The following is a 19607-nucleotide window of genomic DNA, read 5'->3' on the forward strand; positions in this document are numbered from 1 at the left end:
ACCGCATTGTTCTTCGATTCTTTCCTTGGCTATTCTGGGCCCATGTAAATATTAGGCTCAGCTTCACCAAGTGCCACAAAAATACCCAGCCGGGATATTTAGGGTGATACTGGGCTCTGATGCTCAGTCTCCCTCTCCACGAACACAGCATACCCCTCCATTCAGCGAGGACTGCTGGAATGGCTTCCAAAACATTGTCTGTTTTCCCCTCAAGAATCTGCACAACTTTTTTTTTTTTAAGATTTTATTTATTTATTTGACAGAGAGAGACACACAGCGAGAGAGGGAACACAAGCAGGGGGAGCAGGAGAGGGAGAAGCAGGCTTCCCGCCAAGCAGGGAGCCCGATGCGGGGCTCGATCCCAGCACCCTGGGTTCATGACCTGAGCCGAAGGCAGACGCTTAACGACTGAGCCACCCAGGCGCCCTTCTGCACAACTTTTGATACCTTTATTTGTCATAACCTTATGTCTTATTCTGCTATTATAAAGGGTATTTCTTTATTTATAATTTACAATACTATAAAATTGTACAAATATTACAAAATGTATAAAATTACAATACTGGGGCATCTGGGTGGCTCATTCGTTAAGCGTCTGCCTTCGGCTCAGGTCATGATCCCAGGGTCCTGGGGTCGAGCCCTGCATCGGGCTCCCTGCTCTGTGGGAAGCCTGTTTCTCCATCTCCCACTCCCCCTGCTTGTGTTCCCACTCTCGATGTGACTCTCTCTGTCAAATAAATAAATAAGATCTTTAAAAAAATAAAATAAAATAAAATTACAATACTGTAAAAAAATACAGTATTTACAATACTGCATAAAGTTTAAAAATTACATGTGCTGACATGCCTAGGTGGCTCAGTCAGTTAAGCATCCCTCTTGATGTTGGCTCAGGTCATGATCTCGAATCGGGTTCCACCCTGAGCATGGAGTTCGCTTGGGAATTCTCGTTCCCTCTCCTTCTGCCCCTCCCCCCTCTAAAAAAATTACATGTACCATTTATTGTATATGTAAAACCTTAAAAACGCATATCTAGGGGTTTTGTTGTGTTCTTTTAACACTTTCATTAAATTTTCTTTTTACTGCAGACAGTCACATCATCTGAGAATAAGAGTTTTATGGTTTCCATTGTAATCCTTATACTTTTACTTCCTTACGTCTCTTACTCCAGAGGCCAGGAGAGCAAGAACTGAACAGAACGTGAATTATAAGAGTCCTTATTCTTCCCTGACCTTAAAGGGAGTGCTTCTAATATGTCACCATTAAGAATAGGCTTACTGTAGTTTTTTGGTAGATATCTTTCATCAGAATAAGAAAGTTCTCTCTGTTCCTATTTTACTAAAATTTTTGTTTGGCGTGGGTGTAGAATTTTACCCGATGCTTTTTCCGCATCTACTATGATGATGATTCTCTTCCCCTTGACTCTTCACACAGCAAATGACATTTAAAAACCTTCTAATATTTTTAAAACACCCCGCATACCTGGAATAAACCCATCTGGGGCAAGATATACAGTCTTTTTTTCCCTTAAACATCATGGAATTTCATATGCTAATATTTGACTTAGAGATTCCATATTTAAATTTGTGAGCAAAACAAACTTTGTTTTTCTTTCTTGCTTTTCTTTTCTTTCTCCGTAGCTTTCTTTCCCTCAGCTTCTCATCCGGTTTTGGAATCCAAGGTACCCGAACTTCATGACATGAGGGCCGGTGTGTGTCCTCCTTGCTGTTTGTTGTGAAGTACCCTCATGCTCAGACTGATAAATGCCTTGACAACTTGGTAGAGTTTGCTGTTGGGAGAATTTGGAAGCTCCCGTTGAGGGAAAACTTTAACTTTTGGCGAATAATAATTTCGTTATAAGTATATTGAATATAGCTATATTCAAAAGAGCTGCATATAATCACCTTTAATAGCTGTAAGATTTTTTCAGTTTATTTATTTAGTCTGTTTATTCTGGAGTTGGTTTTGTTGCATGTGGACAGTGTTGGGCATGATGTTTGACAGGGTTGTAGAAGGAAGGCTACTTAGACAGACAGATGAGCATGGGCACACCCACCCACCTGCACACGCGTGTGTACGGGCACACTCAGAAACGGCCTGCACAGCCGTGATTTACCTCATGCAGAATGGGCCTCGTGGTGAGGACAGTGTCCTGAGGGACGGTCCTGGGGGCTGAGGGGAGGGGACTCCTGCGTTTGGGGACATCTACATTGTCTTTCTCTAAGCCTACCATACTGTGTGAGGCTCACAGAATGAGGGCTCGTGTTACGTCCTGGTGCCGGCAACAGAGGAAAGCATTCAGGACGGGAAAGAGCCCTGGGACCGAAGTGCAAAGAAACCAAAAAGATACACAGAAAACTGCGCATTAATGCTTATAAAACAAGTTCTAGCATCCAATCTTGCCATAATAGAGTGATCAACCATCTTCCCAAGAAACTGAACTTCAAAAGAAATCCAGTGTAACAGAAAAGTGCAAAAGCTATAAAACTACTTGGGATAAAATTTAAATTTTATTTGGAAAAAGGCACCGAGCCTCTTTTTAAAGGTAGAGTAAAACACGCCCTTGGCGTTGTGTGGAATCTGAGGCTTTCTTTGGAGAAAATCTGATGTTAAACAGATACTGAGGTCTGAGCAGAATGGCTCATATTTACAAGATTCAAATGAATAATAAAAAACTTATGAACAGAATAATGAAATCATTATGAAATGTAGTTACTATGCTTATAATGATTGCAAGTTTTTGAAACTCCAATTATCTTGTCCATTTCAATATTTAGAGAAAATAACCGATATGTTTACTTTAAATTACAGACTAACCATTGGTAAAATTTCATTACACAAACGAGAGACCCTTCTGATTTTAAGGAATACAAAACAGCCAGTGAGAGCAATAAAAAAAAACAAAACAAAACATTTATATCTTGTTGTATTAGCAAAAATTTAAATATATCTATAAAAAACTCGGAATTTAGGATTATTTGCTTATTTTCAACTCTTAGGGGTCTAAAGGGATGCCTATTCTTTCTGAAACCTGGTTTTTACAAGTGTCTTCTTACCTTTTTCCTAATGTGTTGACACCCCATTTTACCGCAATAACCTCCTAGAATAGCAAAACCTAAGTATTTGAGTCCACGGATATTTGGGACAGTGCAAAGAAGCCTCTGAGTAAATTCTCAACCCTCATTCTCTGCGCACTGCCTGGCACCACGTTTCAAGGTATCACCTTCTCTTATGTTGCCCACGAACACGCAGGGTCCCCCCAAGTCCCCCTACCCCGGGAGCTGGAGTGAGCATGCCCGGGGGACCCACAGCTCAGGCGGGCAAACAGAGGAGGGAGGCTGCAATCCCTCCCTTCCTCTCTAGCCTATTGCTGTCCATGCCTGGGCTCAAATCCAGGATTTGCAGTAGTCAGAAAGTGAAACCAATTGACAGCTTGAACAAAAGTGAAAACACAATGGGGCCTGATTTTGCCTCATTCCCACCAAAAAACAGCTCCCGTTCTCCAATTTCTTCTGCATCCATCGGAACAATTCTAATGGGCTCCATGCTTTTTCTTATGTATGTGTTTATAAAATGTGTATCGATTTTCGTGCATGTATTCTTTTTTTTTAAGATTCTATTTACTTATTTGAGAGAGAGAGAGCCAGGGGGAGCGGCGGGCTGAGGGAGAAGCAGACTCCCCAGTGAGCAAGGAGCTGATGTGGGGCTGGATCCCAGGACCCCAGGCTGAAGGCAGACGCTTCACCGACTGAGCCACCCAGGCACCCTCATGCATGTATTCTTAATTTGCATCCTGAGAGATTCATAATTCTCTATCTGATTCTTTTTACTCAGTATTAAGGGTTTTTTTTGTGTGTGTGTTGTTTTTTTAGAGAGGGAGAGAGTGAGAGCACGATTCAAGGGGAGGGGCAGAGGGAGGGGGAGAAGGAGAATCCTAAGCAGGCTCCACGCCTAGCATGGAGCCCAAAGCGGGGCTCGATCCCATAACCCTGAGGTCATGACCTGAGCCAAAATCAAGACTCGGATGCCCAACTGACTGAGCCACTCAGGCGCCCCTACTCAGCATTAGCTTTTAAAACTTCACCGCATTGCCATTAAACATTTGTGGCTCTGGCCTGGAGAGCTGTGTGCCCATAAGCAGAACCCGTTGCTTCATCCATAAACTAGGGATGACCATTCCTGCACCAGCTCAGCTGCCATGCAGGTATAACCCTTAAAGTGTGTGTGCCCCAGGAGCCTGGCACTCACCTGTGCCCAAGACCAGGCTGGCCCCAGTACTGAGTGCGGAGGCCAGAGGGGCTGTGCCAGGCAGGAAGACACATGTCCCACCCAGGCCTGCTCAGTCCCACACCGCTGACCTACAGAAACGGTGCTGTAAGGGCTCGCATTACTTAGTGAGACATTAAAGAGCTGCAGGTATCTGTAAAAACGCCCATTTTAAATGTGGAGAGCTGATTTAAAACAAATTAATTCCATGTGGACCACCTGAACGATTTTCAGCAGCTTCCACCCGCGTTCACCGTTGCGCACACATCTGTCTCAGGGCCTTTGAATGGATGGTCCCCCCCCCACACACACACCAACCCCAGCCCAGGTACATGGACTGCTTGGTCTACCACCTCACATGGCCTTTTGTCAAATGCCCTGTCACCAAATAGGCTTTCTGTGACCTCTCCGTCTGCAGCCACCAGGCAGTGAATGAATGGGACCATGGAGGCGTCTTCCCGACATAGTCCCCCTACTTTCCAGCTCCTGGCCACGCCCCCCACCAAGCTTCTCACCTGAACCTCTGCCCTCTCTCTTCCCGAGCCCTTCCCCTGCGGGACCTCAATCTACATTGGTCTATATTTGATTTTATTTAGTTTTTTGTTTTGCTTTGGCTCTATGTCATTTACTGGAAACTCTGTCCCAAGGCTGGGACCCCTAGAGCCCAGGGACAATACCACTCTGGTCTCAGCTCCATGGTGCTCAAAATTAAATGCTTTCTAATGAAATCATGACCTTTCCTCTTCCTTGGTGTTCTTGGTTTGGACGGGGCTGCCCCCAACTTGGATGCTGTCCTGCCCACACCTCCACTGTGCCATCCCTGGTGGGGGGCAGATGGCTGTGGGGAAGGGCCCTCTGCAAGCAAGATGATGTTAAACATCATCCCTGCCAAAAGGAGAGAGCAACTTCTTTGTAGGAAACAACAACAACAACGAAGACACACACACACAAAAAAAAAACAACAGGGAGGGGGGCTTGGGTATAGTGAGATCAAAATAAAACCTAAGTTTGATAAGAATCAAATAAGCTAATCAGGAAGTACTGGCATAATCAAGGTTGTATGTAGGGTTTAAAATAAGCTGACCTGGTTTAAATCCCCTAAATGTCAGCCTTGTGGTTTTATCTCGTAATTTCTTGGGAGCACCATTATGCACTGAATTGTGTCCCCTTCCCAAAATTCATAGGCTGGAGCCCTAACCCCCAGGACCTCAGAATGTGACTGCATGTGGACACGGGGTCTTTAAAGAGGCGAAATGATTTAAAAGGAGGTTAATGCCTGGGCCCTAATCCAATGTGACCGGCGTGTGACCAGTGTCCTTACAAGAAGAGGACCCAGAAGGGACGCAGCCATCTGCACCCGATGCAGAGGCGTCCGCAGAAACCAGCACTGCCCACACCTTGGTCTCTGGCGTCCAGCCTCCAGAATCATGAGGAAATAAGTCTCTGTCTTTGTCCCAGGGGCCCTAGCCCAGCGCCTGAAGAAGCTGACAGCAGCCGTTTTCATGTTGAAATGCAAACCCTTCAACACCAGATGCCGTCAACCAATATTCTGTGTTTATGAAATCACGGGATGAACCCTGGGGTTTGGGGGAGGATGGATTTCCCCACATGCGTGAAATCACCTCGAAATCTTGGACAGCTATTCTGTCCAGGACCCCAGCAGCTCAGGACCCAGAAAGCATATCCTCTATCCCAATTCAAACTTTGACTCATGCCTTCGGCCTTTCGAATCCGCAGGTGGGCAGGCAGCCCCTCAAGCTGACTCCCCATCTTCCCCCCGGTCGCACTGACTCCCCATCTTCCCCATGGTCCCCCATACTGATTGCCCTTCTCTAGGGGCAAAATTGCAAACACCGGGGTTTGCCCTGACATTTAACATGGAATTTTATTCGGCACGGAATAAGCCTCACCTCTGTCCTTCTCCCATGACATGGCACCACCCCTGTTTCCCTGCGTCTCTCCCACAGGTCGCCTCCACGGCAGCCCTGGTCACACCACGCCCTGTGACGGGCTCGGACCCTTCTCCCCCATGCCACGATGTAGCCGTCCTCTCTCGTCCTTAACCGATGCACTGGCTTTTTGGACCCAAGGACAGGAGGCCACGTTTTTGTATTCATCCTTACCATATCTCAATGTCTGATCACAGATCGTGGCCCCAAATGCTTGACCCTGAGACCAAGACCTGAGCTGAGATCAAGAGTCAAGACACTTAACTGAGTGAGCCCCCCAGGTGCCCCTAAACATCTATGTGTGATAGGATTATTTTGCCCAGGTAAGGAGTGAAATGTCTGGGCGCACCATGAGCCCGTCTGGCCACCACCGCCCAGCAGCCCTCCTGGTCCCCATCACTTCACCCCCGACAACCCTCCAGGCTGTTTGGGTGGCTTTCTTGGCCTGACACCTCACTGGCCGCTAAGGACCCTGTGGGCTCCCCCATCAGCTCACACTGAGGCCACTACCCCTCCCCAAACAGAGGCGGCAGAGCCCCTTCTAGGCTCTGCACCAGCTCTGTGCCCAGGACCCACAATCTGGCCAAATACACCAGCAGAACAGAATTATATTTCAGTCTCAGTTAAAGCTCAAAAAAAGGGACTTTCTGGGCACCTGGGTGGCTCAGTTGGTTAAGCAACTGCCTTCGGCTCAGGTCATGATCCTGGAGTCCCTGGATCGAGTCCCGCATCGGGCTCCCTGCTCGGCAGGGAGCCTGCTTCTGCCTCTGACCCTCCCCCCTCTCATGTGCTCTCTCTCTCTCATTGCTCTCTCTCTCTCATTCTCTCTGTCTCAAATAAATAAATAAAATCTTTAAAAAAAAAAGGGGGGGGGGACTTTCTGACACCCTGCTTGAGTTATTCTTCAAGCGTTCCACTTTAAATAAAATAGACAAACGTAGCCACGAGAATACAAAAGAACACTGACGTTGATAAAAGCTATAGCTTGTACAGATCCTTACTAGTATTTCGGACAGAGCTAAGTCTAGAATGCTCATCTCCACAGGGGCTTGAAAATCACATACCAAAGTTTGGGTCAAAGGCTGACAAAAAAAGAACTGATTTGAACTTATTTTTTAGTAAAGCACTGAAAATGTGATTTTATCTTTGGACAAAAGAGTTAAAGAGAGCCCGGATGACTCAGTAACCCGGGAGAACAGACTTTGGGTGGGGTGGGTGAGAACTGCTTTCTTCACCCCTCCAAGGTGAAAAACCATTCATTCAATTACACACCGAACGGTTTTGCACAAAATTCATGCAAAGCGCCCCGGTCTTAAGGTTGGTTAACCTCTTTCTTCCTGTAATGAATGTAGCAGAACCAATTTCCACTCTTCCCACACCACTCCCAGCATCCACGCGATGGAATATCATCCACTTAAATTTCTGAATTCCTTTTCTTGCCCTAAATATAAACCAATGTAATTATGGCTCTGCTATTAAGAATTTTCAGGAACTTCGTGGGAAATAGGATTCCTCTTATTTTTCCTTAGCAAATGCTTTTAAGCCCTGAGGGTTAGATGCGTTAAACACCTAAGAAGGGAAACACAGAAACCACCGAATTAGAAAGATGCCTGCAATTTCCTTGCATTGTTTTTGCTAATGCTAGCGAGCTTTCTGTATTACCCTTGGCTTCTTGTGCAGCCACGTTGCCGTACCATGTTCTGGTCAACAGGGTACTACCAGGGTAAGATCTAGCAAGAATCCCACCCATGGCTCAGAAGGGAGGCGAGCAGTACGCGGGGGACGTCCGCGTCCTCCAGCGATGGCATCCTCACCTGCCGGGCTTCTTCTCTAGAAAGCCACTCTTGTCAAGTGCAGTGGGGGCATGGACATCCAGCCATTGGGGAAACTCACCACATGGCAGAGCAGTCAAAATTCACCAACAGCCATTTGTGGGGATTGAAGTTAAATGAATCTGCAAACTGCCAAAGAACAGTAATGACAAGAAGAAGACATTTCAGTTACGAGTGTCTAGTCGTAAAACGAGACTCCGCACACAATAGTTAACAACTTGTTTTCTCAAGTGCAAGACCACGTGGAGGGGACGTCACTGAGGCCGTGGGGCTTGGGGCGCAAGGGCAGTTGGGAAGGTCCGGGCTCTGAAACTCCCTTGGGCAGCCACCTGACCTCTGTACCTCTTTGTACTCATTTTCAAGGGAGAAGAACGCGTCGTAGTTCATGAACACATGGAGCTGATAACAGCTGATTCTGGGCTGAAGCACCAAGCAAGGGTTTGATCCCAGCTCAACAGCTTACTCAGTGTGGACCAGAATGGGAATGGCTGCTTTATGGAGAAATCCTGGTATCACAGCCAGGAACCCCTCAGCCCAGCTCCTGACACGGAGTACACTCTCCAGGTGGAAGGCTGTGCCGTGACTATTGCTGATGTGAGGTGGTTAAGATTTGTGGGTGGTAAGCCAGCCGGGGGTGGGGGGGTGGTTCCAGGGACCACAGTGATGGCTACTGACTCCCAGGAGCTCCTGCTGAGGCGGGAAGATCTGACCAGAGAGCAGTCGTCAGGATGCAATGTGAAAACGAGCACTGGGTCGCTGCTCAGAGGAGGAGGTTGACTCTCTGGGTCGGGCTGGAGGTGCCTGCAGAGGGGCACCCCGCAGAAATTGAGCATGCAGGCCCCCTGGCCCCCTGGCAGTCCTTGGGATACAATGCCAGGCCCCTAGGAGACATCCAGAAAGTTCGTCTGAAGAGTGGAATGAAGAATCTCGTTTTTTTTACAATGGAAAGAGGTGTAGGCTTTGGACGAAGAGCCCCAGATTTTGGCCTTAGGGCTCCCACTGCCTGGCTGAGGGCCCTCAGTGGGATGATTCTATGAATTTATAAATGAGGGACTGGAATGAGCTAATCTAGAACCTTCTTGTTAACACTCCCTTTTATTTCTGGGTTAATCCTGATTTTGGTGTAGGGCCATCACATTCAAAGCAAGGGGATACATTTTGAGGACCTTGGATAATTCAAAACATGCGGAACCCCAACATGCAATTCAAGGGCGACCCCAAGAGAAGACGAAGAGAGTTGTTGTCCCCCCGTGAGGAGATGCCTGCTCCCAGCAGCAACAGGGACACGGCTCACAGTTCTGGGGGCTCTCCTGCTCTGAAGCCACGTGAGCCCCTACTCATTTTTTTATTACTTTATTTTTTTTATTATGTTATGATAATCCCCATACACTACATCATTAGTTTTTGATGTAGTGTTCCATGATTCATTGTTTGCATGTAACACCCAGTGCTCCATGCAGAACGTGCCCTCTTTAATACCCATCACCAGGCTAACCCACCCTCCCACCCCCCTCCCCTGTAGAACCCACCCCTACTCATTTTTAATTGGGAAAATTCACAGTTCTACCTTTCCTTGTAAAACGAGATGTCATCAATATTTTAGGTCATACACTTTCAAATTTGCATAGTCTGGAGTCATGTAACATGTATCTACCTTTCAAACTATTAGATTCTTTGGAATAATCCAAATTTGAATTCACGTGTACCGTGTAGGAAATTGTACTGATCTGGCCTATGAAATACTTTCTGCCGGCACCTTCCTCAAAACTCACGAACTAGCAAAGTTCTCAGAATACACGTATCATCCTAAGCAGTGGGAGGGTGAAAACGTCATACCTAACCTACGGTAATTGGGATCACCCCAATTTTTATTTAATGGGTTGGCTCTTTTACTAACGCTAGTGCAATAATCAACAACTCTTCCCACACTACCTAAGCGTTTTCTTCTTTATTTTTAAAGATCATATCCAAGTTCATTGCACGCCTATCAGTAACGGGCTCCCTTCCTGGAAGACAATGGGAAGCAACTGCCAAAAACAGGCGTTAGCTCATCGATTTGAGGGGCCGCCATATTTCCAAGCAGAAAATAAGATTTCAATGACTTGAGACCGGCCGAGGAGGGCCCTGGGCATTTTCATTGCGTTATCCTAAGTGGTGCATTCTTGCATTCTTCAAAATGCATGTCCAGGTTTATCCTCTGGATGCTGAACAGGAGCTGCATCCCGCTGGAGGCCCAGGGGTGCAGCCATGGATGGGCGCCCCACCACCAGGCACCAGGGAGACATCTGCTGGACTGACGGCAACCTCAAGTGTTAACCCGCTCTGGGGGGAGCAGATTCATTTCCTTCCACGTTTCAATAAAAGCAATTTTGAGAAAGAGACGGGAAACGACAACACGTTTCATTTGTTGATAAAAGGAGACAAAAGGTGAAAGAAGAGTTTTGTTTGCCGAGAATTTTATTAGCTCCCTTCCCGGGGGGGAGGGGGTGGTGGCTGGTGTGTTTAATCATCTTTCATTACCCAACTGCTCTGTGCTCTTTCCTGCTGGCAGAGAAAAGAGTTCTTATCTCGGGGCTAGGGACGGAGCAGGATATTGCAGCCCCCTTATCAGACCAGCTGAGCAGCAAGGCCCTCGCCCCGCAAGGAACAATGCGGGAGACATGGAAATGACTCAGTGTCAGGCATGAAAATCCTGTCTGCTGCAGATACCATCATGCTCCAGTGCCCAGCGCTGCGGTGGCCTGATAGTCACCCCCTATGAAAGCCGAAACCCCGGGGTCCTGGGATCACGGGGAGGAGGAGAGGAGTAGCAGCAAAAGATTGTGCAATCCTTAACCTGATACTTAGAAAGACCAGATCCTGGGGACAGGCACACAAATCCCCGATGAACGCTTTGCCCTCCATCCCTGAGGTGCAGGGGGAGACCTTCCCAGTCATATGCATCATCTCTGTATAACGTACAATGTATAACGTATTATGACAGGAGTCATTTATATGGTAGAGAGGTTTATTTTTTCATAACACCCACAAACCCGGCTTCTGGCAGTGAACTTCACAACGTGGGGTTCTAGCATGCTTAGCAGAACTTCTCACACACCACCACAACCCCTTCCCTCATATTTACGGGGGCCTTTGGAGGCCCCACATATCAGCCCCTCCCCAGCACTGAGCAGAGGTCTGGAGCATATTCGGGGATCCATAAGTGATTATGGAGTGAGTGAGTAAATGAATGCACAGACATGATGGAGATAGGAACCAGAATGCTACTTCATTCATCAGCAACCAGGGGGTATTCTTTCCGAAGATGGGAATATTTGTATTCTACACCCGACACCCACTTTTCTGGTATTACGGCATTATGAGGATCCAAATTAGCAATTAGCAGATTAATTGGCAGCATGACAGGAGAGCGGAGAGAGGTTCTCAGGGACAGGCCCTGCTGCCGTGGTGAAAGATAATAAAAGGATCCAACTCATTCATGGGACTCACTATGTGCCTGATGCTGTTTTTAAGTGATTTAAACATGATTAACTCCAGATACTTAGAGCAACCCCTCGAAGGAGATACTGTTACTAAATCCACTTTGTGAGGTTTGGAGATGCCACTAACCTACCCCCAGGGACACAGCTAGTCCCTGGGTAGAGCATTCAAACAGTCACTAAATGCCAATGACCATGCCCTTAATTCCTGCACCTCGTGTGGCCCGGGATCTCATGAAACCCTTGCCTCTGGGCATAAAGTCAGGACTGAGGCTCTTCTGACTCACTATCTCCTTCCCTTGGACTCGCTGCAAAGTCTGTCTCTCTGGACCCTTTATTGTGTCTGCAGCTAAGTTCCTGGCTGGAGGAACATCCTACTTGAGCCTGAAATGACACATCAGGGCACCCCCATAGTGTCCTCTCTCTGCATTAAGTCTGCACCACATTACCCTCTGTGGCCCTGTGGAGAAGCAGGGTGTTTGATCGATAGTTTTGATGACTATTTCTCAAAAGCAGCAGGTGTTTCCATGGGCATTACAGGCCACGGTTTCCAAATTCCAAAAGCGGTATAGACATTTAAATGCACCCATGGCTGCTCATTCAATATCTGTTAAAGTAATACCCTGCTCAGGTGCATGGTCAGACCAGGCTATCACACTGAACCATATCAAATAAAATTGCAGGTTGTGTTTATCCATGACCTCTTGATCTGAAAGGCATTAAGATTTTATATTCTTCCTAAAGATTTCCCCACAGTTTCAGAAGCTAAAATTTATCCTACCATGAGAACTCTGCCCAGGATTCGTGCAGACAGAAAAAGAGCTGCAAACGTCAAGTGTACTTCCAGAAGACAGGTTGTATGACTGGGCAGATTCTCAACCCCCCTTATAAGGAAATCTGATTTCTGATAATCACAGACTTTGTTTGAAAAGAAGTTGCTGAAACAAACCACAGCAGTGACAAATGGAATGCCACAGCCTTGTAAGGAGAAGTCACTGATAACATAACACTTTTTAAACAGTGATCTTATTAAAGAGAGGGGCGCCTTGGTGGCTCAGTGGGTTAAGCGGCCGACTCTGGGTGTCGGCTCAGATCATGATCTCAGGACCGTGAGAGGGAGCCCCATCAGGCTCCACACTCAGCGAGGAGTCTGCTTGTGGATTCTCTCTCCCTCTACCTCTGCCCCGCCCCCGCCAAAATAAATAATACATCTATAAAAAAAAAAAAGGATCCTATTAAAGATAAAGAGCACACCCACCTCTACTCCATTCAGAAGATGCCGGAACTCGGGGCAGATGAAGGAGCTACCCGCGTAAGCAGCATCAATGTGCAGCCACATGTCCTCCTTGGTACCTGAAATCCAGAGGTGACTGGTAAGCTCCCCAGTGGATGCCCTGTTCACGGCGGCCTGACAACCGCCTCATCCCATCCAGTGCTCTTACTGCATACTGACCATCAACAGCATTTCTTGGCCCCGTCCCGGACCCTAACAGGCTCCTCGGGTCTGAAGGCAATGAAGCTAAGGGCAGAGGTCATGAGCTGGCCCCAGACGGAGCTAACACAGACCAGGTGCTCAGGGATTGTGTAGAAGATGAGGAAAATGGGATCAGCTGCCCTGCTTGATTCTTGAAGGTCGATGCTCATGCTCTAAGGGGCCATCGTGCACTGTCCCTCGGGGCTCCTCGCACACACACCTCATTCCAGTTATACCACCTTTCTCACCCTTCCTCCATCTCACCCACTGGGAATTTGCTCCCGATTCTCCTGGGTAACCCATCCTAATGTCCTTCCCCACAAACTCCTTGGGGAACGGTGGAGTACGCAGCCCCAGGGACCTCTATCCCCCACGCCCCACACCATCTGCACACAAAGCATACTTGTTTGTTTCATGCTACCTGCAATCATCCTAAGCTCCTTGGTGAATATGATTTCTGTTTTCCAACCTTGCCAGAATCGCCTGGCAGGAAGGGACCACGTCTTCCTCGTCAGGTGGAAGAGGGTACTGATTAAATGCGCTCCCTCAATTGAGACTATCTGGGTTCATCCCTTGCCTCCAAGCACCTAGCAGCTGTATGGCCTTATGTCCCTTCAAGCTCATTCTTCCTCACAGGCAAATGGACATAGAAAGAGCACCTGGAACCTAAGGGAGACAAGACCAGGTCCAAGGTTTGTGAGAAATATGTGCGAGCATCGTGATGAGTCCCTCCCTGTGTTCTGGGCACTTAGCCCATCATCCAATCCATAACCACGAAAGGCTGGGGCATCTTGATGGGGAGCAGATGTCCTGTCCTACCTGAACTGGGTCAGGGAAGCACCTGGAGGGCTCAGTCAGCCCCTGGCATGTGCATTTGTGACAACTGACAGATGCAAGCTTCACCTTTCCGCGTGTGATGCTCGCTAATCACACAGGATGCCGTGAGGAGTGACGAGTCATTCTGAGCTCTGCTGATAAAAGCTCTAAGAGGCTTTTCAAAGCCTTGATTCTGTTTGAACTTCAGGATTGGAGGGATCAAAGCCCTCGGTTGGATCCAGACCAAATGTCTTCTGAGCACATTCAATACAGCCCCGGAGGGTCAGGGTGTGGTTGGGGTCTGAGCACCCGGAAGCGTGTTTCATGGGCAGACGGTGTGTGGGCACCGCAGGGCCCCACACGATGCAGCTGGGAGCTGGCGAGAGCACAGGGCCTATGAAAGACGTGGGATTTCTGCTTCGAGACCACAGCTCACCCACGCGTGTCCCTGCCCGTGGTCCTACCCCTGTAGAGCTCTCCTGCTCAAGCTCCAGATGCTGTGCAGCAGGTAGAAATCTCAGGTGCACTTCGAGGACAGACAGCAAACCACAGATCCAGGCTGTCCTCTCCATGGGGCGCCGGTCAGGAAACTTCGTTTTCTGTTAAGAGGCACATTGGAGGAGTCTGGGGCTCCAATGTCTCTGTCCGGTTCAGAACTGTCGAGGGAAGGAGTGAGGCAGAGCAGGACCCTGGGGGGCCTGCACAGGCAGACGAGTCAGGAAGGATGCAAGCCATGAAGGCAGGAGCAAGGGGAGCAGGTTCCAGAAGCAGCAGACAGGGCTCTCTTTTCCTCACTCAGCCATCATCCTTGTGAGGGGAATGTTTGCTACAACCCATCCCCGAATGTATGGGAAACCCGGAGAGGGGCAGTGGGGAGGAAAGACAGGGAGGGGGTACCCGGGAGGGAAGGGAAGGAGATGCACCAGGGGAAGGTGTGCAGTGGGGACTTAACTTTACTCCAGAAGAGCACTGACCTTTGCCCTCAGCTCCAGGGAGGTGACCTCTAGCCCCTGGAGTGCCCTGCCTGATAGGAGTCCTTTCTTGCCTGGGTCTTTGGCCCCCAGATGGTGCATCGGTATGATTTATGATGGCAGCTTTGGGCCATATTTGTTCTGACTTCTGCAGGAATTAGGGACAGAAGGGATTAGCTGGACCCTCCCAGAGGAACTGGAGACCGTAGGAGAGCCAGGTGGGCGGCGTGTGACTGAGCCCCAAACTCTGGTGCTACAGGCTCAGTGAGCTTAAGTGGCAGGGGTGTCCCACTCTGTGTGTGTTGTCATCATAATTCGGGGGGAGCTAGCCATCCACACGATTTCGAGGGAGGAGACAAGAGTTTGGTCCCTTCCCACATTCGGCCCGCACCTCTCCTCCCTGCAACAAACCATACCCATGAGAGGCTTTAGGGAGTTCTCTAAGTCTTTCTGACGGATTATTGAACCTGAGGGTGGTTTTGAAAGGTGTTGGAAGTGAGGGCAGTCTTTGAGGGACTGGGATCCCTCTGTCCTTCCTGTGTCATCAGGGGTACACCCCCCCACCATCCCGGTGCCGCTGGGCAGGGCTTTGGCTGCCCTGTGAACCCTGCTCCCCTTCTGCACTCCCCGGGACCCCACCCCCGCTCCCCACTGTCACACCTCCCACCCGTCACCTTCAACTCCCTGCTTTCGGCATCTCCTCCTCTCCCCAGTAAAAACCTGCTGGACACCTCCGCTGATCCAGCCAAGGGGACCACGTGAGACCAAGTCTCTCTCTGGCGAGTCATTTTAAAAGGAACCAAGAAGAAAACATCTTTCCTAAAGCAGAGGTTTGGGGAAAACGATCTTCTGACACATACCGTCTTTGTCAAATCACGGTGGGTGAATAACCGACTGAATTGTTTTAGTGGTTTTTTCCAATCATACCACAGAACGAGGCTAGCCCGGGATCCCAGAGCAGCCCTGGGTGATTGCTAAATCTGGTGACAGTCAGGGGGATGGTGTCAGAGGAGGGGGAGGAAACAGAAAGGTGCTGGTATTACTGACCCACAGTAACAGCGTCATCGGTGGTAAATTGTCAGAATTACCCTCACGTATGCGCTGTGGCAGTGAGCAGCAGGGTCTGGCCCTGGCACGACCCCCCGATCCGGGGAGCAGAGGATGCTCCAGGACCGCCGGACAGCCTGAGCTGGGCCCCCGATTCCCCAGGGCGCTGTGAGCACCAGCTGCCTCCCCTGGGCCGTCAGCTGCCTGGGCCGCATGGGCTCTGCCCTGCCGAGGAGCTCCGGCCCCGTAAATCTGAGAGTCCTGGGCATGAGCTTTGCCAGCCCCCGCCAGGGACATCCAGTTCCCAGCCTGACATCTGAGCCAGAGGGGCGCCCGGCGGGCTCGGCCTGGCACACCAGGGTCCGCAGCTCACGGGGCCAATGCCATGGCCGCAGGCCTGAGCCAGTCGGTTGCGTCCCTTGTCCCAGCCCCAGGCTCTGTACCACTGACCTCAGCCCACTGCTCACAGAAACGACTGCCGCCGGACACACGTTGCGCAGGGAAACCCTTGTGAACGGGCACATCCACGCCCACAGCCCCTGGGCACGGCCGGTCCCGGGCACGCCTGCCTCCACCCTGGGTCTCCATGATTTCTGTGCAGGAACTCACCCTCTAAAGAGCCCTGTGAGGGAAGGACTGACATTCGACCACGGCACCTGACAGATGGGGACGCGAAGCTTGGGACGGGAGGGCCCACAGCCCGAAGTGGCGAGGCTCGGCCGCTGCACGGGTGGGCTGTGACCAGGTTGGGCCCGGCCACGCTGCCCGGGTGTGCGCGCAGGTGGGTCCCCGTTAGGAGAGGCGGGGGTAACACACACGGGCCGGGGAGGGGAGCGGCGCCCACAGGTGGCATGCTGTCCAGCACAAGCCACAGAGATGTGATCTGAGGGCCTGAACAGCCTCCATGGGACCCCAGACCGCCCCGATGAGCAGCCCCGCGCTCCTGGCGCAGCGGGTATGCCCCGAGGACAGGGGAAGGGGGTCAGGAAGCCGTGCCCCTGCCCAAGAGAAGGTCTCTGTCACAGAAACCCCTCCCGGACCTGCTGGGTGTCCAGAGCCACGTGTTGACGAGGTAACTTCAGAAACACAGTCCTTACTCGCGTTCCACCTTTGGGATTCTCTGACTCCTCCTTCCCCCGGGAGACCACCCGTGTGCTGTGAGGGAGGCCGGAGGGAGAGAGCGGCCCCGAAAAGCACAGCAAGCAGGTTTTTCTCCGGAGAAATCCAGGGTTTGGATCTGCTTAATTGCATTAGGTAATTTGCATTCAGTCATTCCAGAAACGCTGAAGAAGACAGGTCAGGCTTCATTCAAAGATGGGTAACTGTCGCGTCCTGCAGATGCACGAGCCTCGTGGGGCTTGCTCGAAGAGTTTGACTTTGTTCTCTCAGGTGGGGTGATGGAGCCCCGCAGTCTTGTGGTCCCGCTGCACGGCACACAAGAGGTTTTTCTTACCGATGGCATGTTGGTTCAGCCAAGCTCAGCTCTGGTCCAATTAGGCCACATTTCTCGGTTTGTGGATTTCAAGCTAATGAGGTTTATGCTATTGCAAATAGAAGAAGAGTCTAGCAAACCATCGAAATAGGAAGTTATTATTATGTGAACATCCCATTATATTATGTTTTATGCTATCTAAATATATTATGATATTATAATATAAACTTGACCTATATTATTAATATTATGAAGAAGGAGAGCCCAAAGAAGAAGGTCCACTAAAGTCTTCATATACCGAGAGCATTTTCCAGAAGAAAATCCGATCAGATACTCACAGATAGGACCCACTTCTAGGAGATTGTCAAATGAGCAGCAGGACGTGGTCCCCAGCGTAGCCACCACCTGGAGAGCAAAAAGCAGACCTCTTTTAGGCCCCCATGTTTTGGTCACTACTGTAACCTCCACACGGACAACGGCTGCCCCTGGTCGAGCCCAGAACCTCAGAGGTGGTGCTCGATCAGCGTCTGCTAGCCGGAGACCTGAGTCTGTGGATGCAGATGCAGTCTTTGCATGGAAGCTTTGCATGGAGAGAAACATCTGCCCACAGAAAACCAGGCAGTGAGGTTGGAAACAGCACTTGCACAAGACTGACTCCCCGTGTGCCAAGGGGCAGGGAGGATGCCTTGCTCTCATCTGCTGCCCTTTCCTCTGAGCGGCACAACTCCCAAGGGAACTTCAGTCCTCGAGAGATGAAGATTTGCTCCAAGGAGATTCATGAGAAAGCCCTACGGACACTGGAAACGATTTTTAGAGGTGCGTTTCCAGACAGCATTGAGCACGCTTGGTCACACAAGTGGGAAACGTGGCCCGGGTTTCTGGGCCCCTCCTGCTCCCGGGGCACTTAAGATGGTGACAGCATGGGTACCATCTGACTGGTGTCATCCCCACACACGGGGCTGTCTCTCCCCCTGGACCCCTGAAGCTCTTGAAACAAGGCTCCGCATCGTATTTCTTCGTGTTGCTGGGAATGTGCACTTTGCGCCACATGGAAGGGGTGCTGAGACCCATTTGCTAAATTCAGACTCCCTCCAAGTGATCAAAAAGTGGATTATGTTTACAAGACCAGAGAGCCTAATTGATTTACGATGCCAGCACCCTCTGGATAATGACATTTCTCCCTCAATGTGACAAGAGTGTGAATTTTCATTCCGTCTGGGTGGAAAATTCGATTCAGTTCTTTATGGAGCCCCCACGAAGGCCCCGGCAGCGCTACGTGCCCTGAGAACAGAGATGAAGAAGAAAAGGTCAGGGACCCACGCAGTCTAGTAAACTCGAAAACCTGGTGGGAGGACCACCTGCGTTTGACTGGAGACCCCAATGCACCTCTCAGACAAAGTCAAAGCGCTCTTGCCAGGGCGGCATCGTGCCTGCCCCGTGGAGGGCTCAGCTGACAAGCCCTGGCTCTCTGCTCACACAGTCGCCTGGGCGAGACAGCAGCTTCCCTGGGGACCAGCGTTGTCCCCTGCCCAGGGGCAGGGAGTGATTCCAAAGTAGCAATGGGGTGTGCCCAGGGGAGTTGGGCCCCCGAGGGGGCAAGAGCAGAGTGTCTGAAATTACTATTTTTTTTTTACTATTTTCTTTTTTTCCTATTTTTTTTTCCTATTTTTACTTCTTCATATTTTTAAACTATTTTCTAAGTACTTTTTAAACTATTTTTTTACTATTTCTAAATATTTTTACTATTTTTTTTACTATTTTTCTACTATTGTACTACTATTTTTTAATATTTTTACTTTTTATTCAAGTACTATTTTTACTACTTTTTATTATTATTTTTACTATTTTTCTATTTTTTAACTATTTTTTATGATTTTTACTTTTCTCTATTTTTTAAAACTATTTTCTAAGTACATTTTTTACTATTTTTTACTATTTTTACTATTTTTCTACTATTTTACTATTTTTTTTACTTTTTTACTATTTTTAAAACTATTTTCTAAGTACTTTTTTACCACTTTTAAACTATTTTTACTATTTTTTACTATTTTTCTATTTTATTATTTTTTAATATTTTTTACTTTTTATTCAAGTACTATTTTTGTACTATTTTTTACTATTATTTTTACTATCTTTCTATTTTTTTACTATTTCTCTTTTTTTACTATTTTCTTTTTCCTATTTTTTTACTATTTTTCATGATTTTTACTTTTCTCTATTTTTTAAACTATTTTCTAAGTGCTTTTTTTACTATTCTTTTACTATTTTTCTACTACTTTACTATTTTTTGTACTATTTCTTTTTATTCAAGTACTTTTTTTATTATTATTTTTACTATTTTTCT

The 19607-nt window shown here is 48.5% G+C and overlaps 1 protein-coding gene across 1 annotated transcript in view; it reads right to left on the minus strand.

The window, feature by feature from the left end:
* DDC (dopa decarboxylase) overlaps positions 1-19607 on the minus strand; it is a 62214-nt gene that overhangs the window by 18584 nt on the left and 24023 nt on the right. The window contains exons 6-8 of the mRNA XM_035026487.1: positions 17602-17668; positions 12782-12876; positions 8106-8173 (exon numbers count right to left, since the gene is read on the minus strand). Coding sequence (XP_034882378.1) covers positions 8106-8173; positions 12782-12876; positions 17602-17668 — 230 coding nt within the window. The remainder of the gene's footprint in view (positions 1-8105; positions 8174-12781; positions 12877-17601; positions 17669-19607) is intronic.

Source organism: Mirounga leonina, unplaced genomic scaffold, assembly GCF_011800145.1.
Source record: "Mirounga leonina isolate KUSES-001 unplaced genomic scaffold, KU_Mleo_1.0 Mir_199, whole genome shotgun sequence".
In the NCBI taxonomy this organism is placed as follows: domain Eukaryota; kingdom Metazoa; phylum Chordata; class Mammalia; order Carnivora; family Phocidae; genus Mirounga; species Mirounga leonina.